The sequence below is a fragment of the Uloborus diversus genome, chromosome 8, assembly GCF_026930045.1.
Source record: "Uloborus diversus isolate 005 chromosome 8, Udiv.v.3.1, whole genome shotgun sequence".
In the NCBI taxonomy this organism is placed as follows: Eukaryota; Metazoa; Arthropoda; class Arachnida; order Araneae; family Uloboridae; genus Uloborus; species Uloborus diversus.
The window spans coordinates 42,478,009-42,490,874 of NC_072738.1; the positions used below are offsets into that span (position 1 = coordinate 42,478,009).

General features: G+C 35.4%; 1 protein-coding gene across 1 annotated transcript in view; it reads right to left on the minus strand.

Annotated features, from left to right (window-relative positions):
• LOC129228329 (ADAMTS-like protein 3) overlaps nucleotides 1-12,866 on the minus strand; it is a 116,821-nt gene that overhangs the window by 64,261 nt on the left and 39,694 nt on the right. The window contains exons 7-9 of the mRNA XM_054863006.1: nucleotides 10,428-10,629; nucleotides 8,237-8,414; nucleotides 2,519-2,621 (exon numbers count right to left, since the gene is read on the minus strand). Coding sequence (XP_054718981.1) covers nucleotides 2,519-2,621; nucleotides 8,237-8,414; nucleotides 10,428-10,629 — 483 coding nt within the window. The remainder of the gene's footprint in view (nucleotides 1-2,518; nucleotides 2,622-8,236; nucleotides 8,415-10,427; nucleotides 10,630-12,866) is intronic.

The window sequence follows — 12,866 nt, forward strand, 5'->3', positions numbered from 1 at the left end:
CTTTCTCCTTTGCTATGAAAAGCTCGAGAAACTCTTGAAACTCATCATTATTCTTGTCCAAGAAACCAACTGCTGTAACTTAAGCTTCGGAAAACTTTGGAAGCATATGTTGTAGATGCTTGAATGTGCAGATTCATTGCGCAACGCTGCCACAAATTGCTTCACTAGCCCCAGCTTAATGTATAGCAGTGGTATTAGTAACTTTCGGGCGTATACACACGGCTAACCTTTAATGCCGTGCTTCCCCCAATGAATTCAGCATGTTTGATTCAGTGTCTCTGGTATCCAACACACCAAAAATGCTTATTAAAATTCATTTTCAATGATTATTATCTTGTAAGAATAAATTTTACGAAGAATAGGGGCAACAGAAGAATTAAGAAAAAAAAAAAAACAATACTTGCTGCTCAGTTCTGCAGAAGACAATACTCTCAAACAAGAAACAGAACTGTTTTCGACAATTTGCAACAAAGTGTTATACTTGCTTTTCGGAGCTTGTTTGACATTCAAGGAAATTGAATCAACATTTTTCACACCATAAATATTATAAAACGATCATTGAAGCATCTTTGCTATTCGTTACAATGTATCTTGCTTGCCTTTTTGGTTCAAATTAACGCCTACAATGCCTCCCACTGCAACCCCACCAGTTGTTCTGAGAATCAATAAATGCTAGCAGAAGGGAAATTTGTAAAAATGTTTCGGAAAGTACATCTATGAAAATAATTTAAAATGTGAAATTAAGCTACGTTTTGTAAGTTTGATTAGAGAAATATTTTAGAAATTGGTTTGTGATAGTTAAAGTAGTCCACTAATAATCCTTATGTAATTGATAACGGACTTTAAACGATATGTGCCTACAGGCATATATATTTGAAAGCTTTAAGTTATCAACCTAAACAGCACCACTATCCGTGTATGAGCTAAGTTTTCGCATTTGAAGCTTTATCTTAGGCATTACAATTTGATAGGTTGTATGATTAGCTTCCGACTAGGAGCAACAGCGACAAGAGCTCCATCACTTAGATTCTGTGAATGAGATAGGGTTTCCAATCCCGCGCTAATTTCAGTCTCGAGGGATTTCGGGGATTGTAAAGAGCCAGTCCCGCGGGATTGACTTTTTCTTCTAAAAATATAAAAAGTTGTGCTTTTTAGGAAAGACTGCTTTTTTCACTTGTATTAGCACTTATTTTTTTTGAATTCCGTATACCAATTGAAGAGCACTACAAAGTCAAATTCCAATTAGTAATTATTGTTTGGTACGCAAAAGTGTGCCCTAAAAAGTCCAATACGTCTTAACAAAGCATCGCTCGTATAGGCTGAGAAAGGATTTTTGCTCAAAAAATAATGAGCTTTTTACTAAGATATTGCCCAAAACATGTGCTGTGGCTCCACTGTAGTTGGTGTTACTAAGGTTAAATAATTATGGACATTTTGCAAAAGATCTCCATTGTCTTCATCACCTTCTGAAATACAATTTTCTATTCTTATGCTTGGTTTTTCCTTAAGAACTGCAAATTTCGGATAAAAACGGTGGCTATTGGATGTGTGTTTTGCTCTATCCAGTTTAAATTGCATTAAGACTAACCTTGTTTTTCTTCAAAAACGTTGGTCATTGAATCAGTGCATATGATTCATTACAGCAACGAGTGACTGCTACTTAGTTTCACCGAGTTGTTCGCTCAGCAAAATTTTTTGGATAATTTCGCTAATTTTACCTCTCATTTGAAGGAGGCATTCAAAAACTTGAGCAACTTAACTTACTGCATTGTCATGCGAGTCATCCTATGCTTCATTCAAGTTTCTGTTGCCTCTTTTAGAGTCGTGCCAAGTATATAAATAATGGCAGATTTTACATTACTTTCTTCTTTGGAGAGAATTAGGGTGCACTTTTTTAAGTTAATGGTTTTGAGGGCATTTCTTAAGCTTACAAAAGTTCGTCAATATTTCTTTGATGCTACCCCAGCGGGTTTTGCAATCTGTATTGCATTCCCTATTTTTTCTAAAGCGTAATTTTCTGGATTTTAAATTTTATTGATGCTTTTTGAAAATGTTTTTAAATTATATGCATTTTCTCAATTGCTGAGCGTATAAAAACTGAAACCTGGAACGAAAATACAAATTCATTTTCATCCTTCATCATATGAGACACAAAGGTTTTCTTGCTCTTCTTGCAGCTATATAAGAGGAATGTGCTTCAAACTTCAGATGATGCGCTTGGGAACAATAGTTATTTTATGAGCCGCAAAAGTTGAAAAGGTTTACATAGAAAAATTTCGCGAGATTATAAATCTTGCGGGATTTGGCTCTTAATCTCTCGGATTAGTCCCGCTAAATATCATGCGGGATTCGGGATCGGGATTTCGGGATTGGAAACCCTAGAATGAACGTTGCTTCCAATAGCTCCTCAATGCAAACGACGTAAGGGCCAAAACCTAGCAACGGGATTTCTGTTGGTGTTCCTGACATTCACTACATTCGAAACAAAAGATTTTGGGCGAATGAATTCAAAACTTACTTAAAAGGTGCTTGCGTGAGAATAATTGTTGGCAAAGTGGGAGTGGTGGGCTCTTCAGTTGTTGTGGTCTCGATCTCACCTTCAGTGCTGGGAGTGTAGACACCTAGGAGAAATTATGAAACATATACCTCTTTCTTTCTTTCTCTATAAATACATATACCGTACCCCGCACTATCCGGCATGCCGCAAAATTCGGGGGTCACCAGGTTTTCAATAACACTTGCCTGGTTCTTTTCGGCATGCTGGAAAAATCGAGGGTAGGAAGAAAAATTAATACATATAAAAAAATATGTTCAGCTTAAAAATGAATTTAAGTTCTATACATATTTTATTAGAATTAATACACAGTTTAATTTTGTAAAAATATTTACTAACAATGTCATTTCTTATTTCAACAAGAAACATATTGTTTAATAACGAATAATTTGATAAAAATTAAGTTAACACTAAGTAAGCAAACATTTAAGCAATAAGTTACCGCCCCTAAACCAGTGATAAAGAATTTACCATAGCTATTCAATAAATAAAATTAAACTTAGCTCTCTAAAATTATTTATTTAAAAAAGTTATGAACAAATCGCAGTAACGATGATTGCTTCTGAAGTGACTACTTTATAGGCATATAATTAAATCCATTAATAATAACCTACCATAAATAACAAGCACATATTATATATATGCAATACATATTTTTTTTTTTTGAAAAAAGGTTATTTTCTGGATTTATTAATTTTTTTCCTTAGAGTGGTTTGCTTTCTGATTGGAACTGAATGGGGAAATTTCCTGTTATTTTGTTGCAAAATAAACCTCGAATTATCCGGCATGCCGGAAAATTCGAATTTCCTGGCATGCTGGTCAATCTCGCTTTTTTCCGGCATGCCGGATAATGCGGAGTAATACGGTATATATACAGGGTAAATTCAATGTAATCTGCCAATCGAAACGTGATAATAGAAGGGCCTAAGTGGAGTGCAAAAACACACAAGACCTAGTCTAATCCCTAACAATTTTCCAATTGTGGTAGATAGAAGAAAAACGAGTTTTAAAAAAATCTGAGAAGACACTGATTTTTGAGCTTCCTAGAAACAGGGCTGACGAGAGACCATGTCAGCTCAGTCGAAAACTAGGGGTCCTGCCTTGAAAGAGTCCGAATCAGAGTAGTAAACATTTTATGGAGGTAGGGTGCCCGGTGACCGATTGGTGACAAGGGATCCGTCATGGCTTTTGACTGCCCTGTCTAGAAAACGAACACAAATCATGTTGTACATATTTGAAAAACGCAAACACCGAAAACTTCTTTTTCATCAAGATCGCCGAATTTTACAGCGAGCTACAAGCTCTGAAACATTGACCTAACTTAAAATTGCTTTGTCGCAAAAATATTGCTGTCAATATTTCCGAAAACAATTAGATTTATCAAAACCTAGCCACCTCACTAGCTTTTAACTAACAAGGAGAGGTTACGGTCTCGGAAATTCAGATCGGGATGAGATTTGGTAGATTAGTAGTATCCTTTAAGGGTACTCTCAGGGTAAAGTAATAAAGCGCACTAACCATAAAATTCCGAGAAAACAGGCTTTAAAGATTTACGCGTAACTTATAAACTAGTAGAAATTGTTCGTAAATAAGTGCCCGGTGGGCATGTGGGCAGCGCTCTGGGGTTCCATGCGGCCGATCCGGGTTCAAATCCACTGCAAGTTTCTTTTTTGTTCATTTATATAGTGACTATTACCGTTTTGTGCAATTTGAATTGAAGATAATGCGAAATTTTTAAACACGTAAAGCACTTTAATAAAGAAAATGGAGATAAATAAACCGATACAAGTTAAAATTTGAATTACAACGGCTACAAAATCACTGTAGAGCTTAATTTATAGATGATTTTTAACAATATAGTTGTTATTTGTATACATACACCAGAATGATATTTATCATAAAAACATGGAAAACAAAAACTGTTTTGACATCTCGCACAATTTATAAAGGAAGATTGCTTACAGGAGCAACTTTTTCGTGAAAGAATCGTTGGAAAACATACTTCATTTACATTCAGGAAAATTTCTCTTTTGTCAGAAAGTTTAGAAGTATACGAGGCATATCGAATCATTTTATAAAAAATTGGCAATGACAGTTGATGATGGAAAATTGATTGTATTTTTATGCAGTTTTCACGGGTATTTATTTCTCTATTATTTTCAACGAGATACGCAATTTTGTATACGTTTTATTAAATTCTTTACCTGTCTATAAAAATGGACGCGAGAAATTGAACTTGATATGATTCTGATGCAATCAAATGATTTTCAGTAAGCGAGCTCTCGTAATAAACGACCGCATCTTTAATCTCTGGTTCAACATTTCACTGTGCAATGAATTTTTATCCATTTTGCCAACAGATTTTATTTGTTTCAGGGTTACTTCAATAACCGACTATCTCGATTCACAATATTTTAAAAACTGAAATCCTTTTTCACGGTACAGAATTTTCCAATCTAATATACAGCATAGACGATAAATAACTTTAATGATGAAAACAAACATGAACATTGCAGACGATAATAGATTTAAAATAAAGAGTTGAATATTCAATGTAAAATACAGCAGACGACAGAATCAAGGAACAAAACCATTGCTCGATAAGTACGGTTAGGGTTTTTAAAATTTGACTACATGCTTATATGCAATAAAACAACATTCTTACTCATCCACAAAGAAACTGATTATGTATTTATTGCAAAAATCATTTATTTCGTCAAATTTTATAATATCTAAAAATGTGTAATCACTTGTTTGTGAGAATAGTAAATAGAAATTTAATGTACTATCACACATTAAAAATGCAATCATATTTTTTAAATTAAGTATTACCTTCAATTCAAACTCCAAAAAGCGGTAATAGTCACTTTATAAATGAACAAAAAAGAAACTTGCAGTGGATTTGAACTCGGATCGGCCACATGGAACCCCAGAGCGCTGCCCACATGACCACCGGGCACTTATTTACGAACAATCTCTACTAGTTTATAAGTTGCGCGTAAATCTTTAAAGCCTGTTTTCTCTGAATTTTATGGCTAGTGCGCTTTATTACTTTACCCTGAGAGTACCCTTAAAGGATACTACTAATCTACCAAATATCATCCCGATCTGGATTTCCGAGACCGTAACCTCTCCTTGTAAGAGTACAAAAAATCATATTGCTCTCAAGTTCAGCAAAAGTTAAGACTTTTATTTGAAACGTCATGGCAATCGGCAATTGTCGAAAGAGGAGCCTTGGCCTCTAACGAATGTTCACAGTTCTTTCTGCTTTCACTTTCTTTTTAACGGAAATCGTGAACCACGTGTACACCGGTATTTGTTCTTTCACGGCTTTCTGGTTGTGTGGTGAGCTTTTTGCAGTGATGAGGATGCTTAATTGTAGACTTGAAATTTCTATGGGCTGTATTTTCTTCTGAATTTGTGTCTCATTTACGTTGGTTTTTCACTTTAATCATATCCGATTGCTGGCAGAAGAAAGAAAATCTGCCAAATCTGGAGAGGTGGAACACGAATCTCCTTAGTTTTCTTGGACCTTCAAATACCTCTCCCATAGGTGCTATACTATTGTTGGAAACATTCCGAGAAGACCTGTTTTAGAATAGAGATTAGTTCGGGTGTCGTTGCAGGCATAATGTCATCTATTGTCTGAAATCTCGTATATTTCAATCGCCGATTGAATTTGGGGAAAAACCAGAACTCACAAGGGTTTGACATATTAGGAAAAGGAGTCTGCTGAACCACAAGAGTCTGTTTTTTGCCAACACCGCTCAAATCAAGTGTTAGAAATGTGATTCAAAATCATCACCAAAACCTATCTGCATCATCTGAATGGTTTCCATTTGACTGTAATCCAATTTCTGGCAACATTTAATGCAGCAGTGTTGCTCCAGTCGTTCCCTCAGTTTCTTGAAATTAAAAAACCCAACGAGAGGAATACACACTACATCAGTCAAACTCTGTTTGCCAACGATTGACGCTATTGACACCCGAGAAAAATTCATGCTTGCGTACAAAAGTTGAAAGTCAGCTCATGCAAACGCGCATGATTCATATTTATCAAGTTTTTACACACACACACACACACACAAAAAAAAAAGGTTGGATACTTTTCTAGCAGTTCTCGCACGGAAGCAATTTTTGTTGGAGTTGCCATTCTAATAACGGGATAAATTATAATTACAAATTGTCGAATTAAAATTTTGATTACACCAATTTCTAAAGAATTTGACTACAATAACAATAACGATTACTTTTACACAAAAACATAATTGGTTACGGTCAAATGCGATTACTCCAAGCTCGGATTCTATACATGCAAGGCCATGGCTAATTTTTGGGGGCTTTCTGGAATTCTAAAGACTCCTGAAATTAGTCAAAGATTTCCTTTGATGAAAATTTGTTTATTTTCTGCCTTCTTTGCGTCACATCGTCTAATTTCCGTTCAATTTAAAATGAATATCGTTTTTTCGTCCATGGTAGCTCTGTCATGAAAATGAAAAACATAGTAGGGTAATGTGGGGCAAAGTGAAATAGCTAATGTGACTGAGTTTCTTCAATATGAACAAATCGGAAATTTGTTTTGAAAATTACAGTACATAAAGAAAGTACATTGTATTTAAGAATAAAACTTGTGTTGAAACAGTATTATTTTTATTTTTGCATTAAATTTGAGTCTGCAAAAAAAGTGGTAATTTTTCACTTTTTTTTTCGTGTGGGGCAAAGTGAAAAATAAAATATTTTTCTCATGAAATATTTTCTATTCGATTATAAAACATAGTTTTGATCAAAAGAATCAGTAAATAAAAGGTTGAATGAATAAATAAAAGATAATGAAACAATAAAGAACAATAAATAAATGAGCGAGTAAAAGAATGAATGAATAAGAAAATAAGTGAATGAATGAATAAATAAGTGATTTAGGAAATGAAGGAATGTAAATAAATTAATTAATAAACGAAAACATTAGTGATTTACTTTAAATGATTGACTGAGTTAAAATACAAACAAGCCTAAAATTAACTAAACTAATGCTGCATTAAATATTAGGAGGTCTCAATTAATATTTAAAATGTTAATAACAATAACTTTATCATTTTATAGTAACAAAAATAATTTTTGAACTACAACAAAATATTACAATATGAGTGTTATTTAAAAAAAAATTGCCTGTATTACCAAATGCTTGAATCTTCGGCAGTATTTTTTTCCTGACTGGAATAGACTTCATGTGGTGCTATATAGTTAAAATAATACCAGATAGGTGGAGATAAAAGCAGAGAAAATATTTCACCATTTCACTTTGCCCCATGTTCCCCTACTTTGGATAATATATTCTTAAAAGACTAAACATCTCTCCTTCGCAGTGGCGCAGCGGGGGTTTGGGGGTCTAAAACACCCTTCAGAGCCATTGGCTTTAACTTAAAATGCAAATTCTAATACAGTAGTTTATGCATATGAAAGGGCTGTTTTGATCCAAAAAAAAAAAAAAAAACCTTCAGGAGGTGTTTTTGATCAAAACATCCCTCCAGAAGGTATTGTTGATTTAAAAAAAAAAAAAATCCCTCCAGAAGGTTTTTCTCACCAACAACAACCCCTCCGGAGGTAATTTTGATCAAAAAATCCCCTCCAGGAGGTATTTCTGGTAATGTCCCTTCAAAACAGCTCTTAGAGGGAGATACTCACAGGGGGGTGGTGAGGCGGTGGATTCTTCCGTCGCCACCGTGGGGCAGGGCCGCCGGGAGTCGCAGTTCCGCTGTCGCCGCGGCATCTCACCCGGGTCGCAAAGGTCGCTGTATTGGCTGCGGGTGTCGCGGCACACCACGGCACGATTCTGCACGCCCGTGCCACACGTCGCCGAACACTGCGGAGAGAACAGAAAATGTACAATCTCGTTCGTCCGGCCCCCGTTCATCCGGATCGCCGATTATTAAGGATCAAATTTGTAGAGTTTTAAAAAAAGTTTTGTTATGCTCCCATAAATAAGCATTTTTAATTATGATAGCTGAAGTATTAGTACGCCAAACATTAGTTTTTTATTTTGATTTAATGTATACACTATAAATAAACTCCGAAACGTTACTGAGTATTTCGGTGTAACGTTTTGGGATTTCAATAGTTTTTGCCCACTTCCAGGAAATATCAAGTATCTTTGTCAAAATGTTTCCTGAATTGGTACAAGTTGCACGAATGCGGACTTCTCTCTGTCGAAAAAATATTTTTAGCTCCCAGTTTAAAGAATCATAGAGGGAATTTATTAAGTGTATCGGCTTCTGTCCGTTTACGGCTCGTCCAGACTGATATAACTCTCAAGAAAAGCGAAAGTCTTTGAACTACGTGGCTTTGCAAGAAATGAAATTAAGGGTGGAACTAGCTTGCAATTCTGGCGTAGCTTTGACCATGTTTGCAATACTATTTTGGAGACATCTTTATACATCAGGAAGGTGTCAAGCTGTTGTATTATCCCTAACTAAGATTCTTCTAAGGGTCCAGAGACACAACTGGTTTTAAACGGGAAGATTTCTGGATTTCAGGAAGGTTACTGAATTTTAGCAGAAAACATTCCTGGTTTTTGCGAGATATGTTACTGGAAGAATTTGGATACACACATCGAATGCCTATTTTTTTCCCAGGAACGTTTCTGAATCGTTTTTACAGTTCAACTCTTGCACAATTGGTGCAATAAATTATAGTCTTCTGACCAAAATTGTGGCACATTTGGAGAGTTGTTGAACTAGAAATGATAAAAAGTTTTCACAAAGCAATCCTATGTAATTTTGTTCGTTGTAATAAAAGGCACGTCTGTTTTGTTTTACTCATTATTCGTATTATCAGTATTTTCAATTATCCGGACTGTCTTTAGTCCCAGTTAGTCTGGATAAACAAGGTTGTACTGTATAGATCCCCTCAGGGTGTTTCAAAACTCTTGGTGAATACAGAGGGTAGTTAAAATAAACTGATAGTACTCAGAGACTACTGGTTCTACTGGATGAATACGAATGAAATAGCAAATCTATGCTATGTAGAATTTCAACAGTGTTGAAAACTGATTATTAAGTTAGATCTGTGATTTTCAACCCCCACTCTTTTTTTTATCAGTTGACCCTTATATATTAAACCGAAAACTTGGTTCCTGACAAATTACAAAACAGATATAAATTTTAATCGATTAAATTCTATTTAAATCTCAGGCTAATATGGATATTAGGAAAAATTATTATTATAGCAGGGTAGTGGAACCTCGGAACAGTTTACCGGAAGAGGTGGTAATGAGCAAGGGAGTAGATAGTTTTAAGAGGGCCATTGATCTTCACTGGGGATTGTAAATTGACTAGGACCAGTCTAGCTGGGCCCAGAGCCTGTTGCTGGTCGTCACTTTTGTATTTGTATAATTTGATATTGTACATGTAAAATGTATTTCGGAAAAGTGTTATCGATTACAATTTTCAAAGAAATATATTTTTTTAATGAAAAATCTTCTTCAATTAAATTTGATAACACATACTCATTAACTAAATTTCATTGTTAAGGTAGTTCAGTGGCATCTATTGACAAAATTTCAAACTATAACTGTTTTCGTAAACCTCGACTGCATGAGCTACAACAGTACCATGAAGGGACACTTCAAGAGAACTTTTGCTGTGTAAATAAATCATCGCAATTATCAGTGGAGCACCGTTTATGCGTTTCACTTTTATACGTTTTTATCATTTATACGTTTTTTAAATTGGTCCCTGCAGAGTCAAATACACATTTACGTATATCTATTATACGTTTTTTCCTTTATACGCTTTTTTCATACAGTCCCTTCAAAAACGTATAAACGGTGCTTCACTGTATTTAAAGAAAAAAAGAAACAGAAATGAGAAAGGTGTACCGGTGTCCATGGTCCTTGAAACCATCTAGGACATTCTTCGATGGAGCAGCTCCTCTCTGTCATGGGCTTGTGTCTGGGGCAGAACTCGGATTTGACGTCGATCTGGGTCCCGTTGGGCCCTCCCTGCACGCAGAACACGGGCCGGGACTGGAGACCCGGCCCGCAGGTCGCAGAACAAGGACCCCACTGGCCCGTTGCCCATCTAGGACGGGAAAAAAGATCCTAAATTTTACATTAGCAATAGAAAAAATGTTTATTTTTTATTACTCTGTATTTTTTCTAGACGTAAAAATCAGCATCTTTATCTACCTAATGTGCAAATATCCAATCTTGGATCGATAAAAATAAATCGGTTTCGGAGCAAAATATCTGGACTTTGCATCAGTGGCGTACCAGGGGGGATAAGGGGAACAACAAAACCCTCTCATAAAAGAACAAAAAGTCATGTATGAGCACACATGTGTAAAATGATCTCAGGGCCTAAAATTGCGCTTTTCAGCTTTTAATCGAAAAATTTAACATGAAACCCCCCTACTTCACCCCTATGAAAAAGCATCATGTGCAGTAGCCAAATTTTAAGGCTTTTGTTACTTAGGAAGTGCAGTAGCGATGGGAAAAAGGGAAATCAGATGGTGCAATGTCAGGAGAACTCCAGCGATTTTCTACAGAAGAGGTGTAAGTGAAAAATAGGACCACACCGCTGAAGACGAGCGCCCTGGAGAAACAAAATCAGTGTCAATGGGTTGCCTCACCCACCGTACTCCCCGAACATTGCTCTGCTTGATTTCCCTTTCTTTCTGATCACTGTGTGACAAAAAACATGAAGTTTGTTTCTGAGATCGAAAATGACAACTCCAGATGTTTTACTCCATAACCCATTGATTTTCATCGATCCAGAATTGAAAATTTGTTCATGACAGGGGAAAATATAGTTCATAACCAGGGAAATTGCATCAGTGATCAAGACAATAAAAATAGTAAAAATTTCTTTGTTTAAAAAAAAATGACACTACTCCGGTCCCCCTAATGCTTAGAAGGTATAATTTGGACGTTTAGCGATTGAGTTAACTTTTTTCGTTGTGACGGTAGTGTTTAAACCACCAACACAGGCAGGTGAAAATGAACAAAGCTCGGTTTAGCTATTTTTTGTTTAATGTTTTTTGAAATATTTTTCATTTTCATCGCCTGCAACCAAAAAATCAGGGACTGATTCAAAATGCTGCTTTACTCGAACACTCCTGCCAAATGTTCCATACATTTCCTGCTTTTTTTTTTTCCAGATTATAAAAGTTCTTGGTATATTTTTCGAATAACTTAAGCAGTTAAAAGATACGAAGGGAGCATTATATATTTTTGCATCAAAATAACACTTAATGTTCATTATTTTCATTGTAAAACAAGTTTTTTCTTTTGCAAAAATGACACAAGCACTGAAATTAGTACCGGCTCAACCATTTCGAAACTGTTTAAGGTTTACTATTTAAGAGAAGGCATAACATTAATTAGAGGAAAAATGACCCTTCTGCTTTGAAATGGCAATAAATATTTATTTGAAATGTAGCTGTATACTGGATGTAATGACAGAAACTAGGTAAATGTGGTTATTTTGAAATAAATATATTTTTTTTATTAATCATAAATTTGAAAAAGATATTGAAAACAATGGTTATTCATTCTAGCCTGCATTGGTGATCGTTTTTAAAATTTTTTTTACTAATATGAAATGTTTTTCTCAAAGTTACTATATTTATCTAGTTTCTGTCACATGCGATGAACAGTCACATTGCAGAAAAAAAATTAATGCTGTTTTAAAGCCGCAAGGGACATTTTCTTCCCTTTAAAGTTAATGAGTCTGTTGCGATGGAATTGCCTTTTAATAGGATTAGCAATTGGGCACAAGTGATTCTGAAAAAAATCTTTTTAAAGTTTGTTTAACATGAAATTTAATTAATTTATTTATTTCGGGTTCCTCACATCAGCTGTTTCGAGTAATGTGAGGCGGTTAACGTTTGTATGGAAACAATTACGCTCGAGGGTAATACGGTCAACAATTTCAATTTAATGTAAGAATAAAGGCTTTCACAGCCGGTGTCAATAATGTTGTAAGATTGTGCCGTGGTCTACAAGATGCGGCCGAAACGTTTGGAGTAACAACACTCAGACCACGGCACAACAGCCCGGAATCTTACAACATTATTAATTTCAATTTAACCTTTACTTATTTCAGATTGGGCTTTACCCAATAGCTCTACTCCAGGTTCCCCCGTACGCATATAAGCAACGTTTACTCATCTAGGGACCTTATAATAGTTTTGGGACTCCTGATTGGTATCCGTGCAAATACGTTGGCCATTTTTTCCCCCTTCATCTAAATCCCCTATAAGAGAACAGGCCGACTTATCCGACACTTTGGTTCCAAGACAGCTTTGGATCTAACCC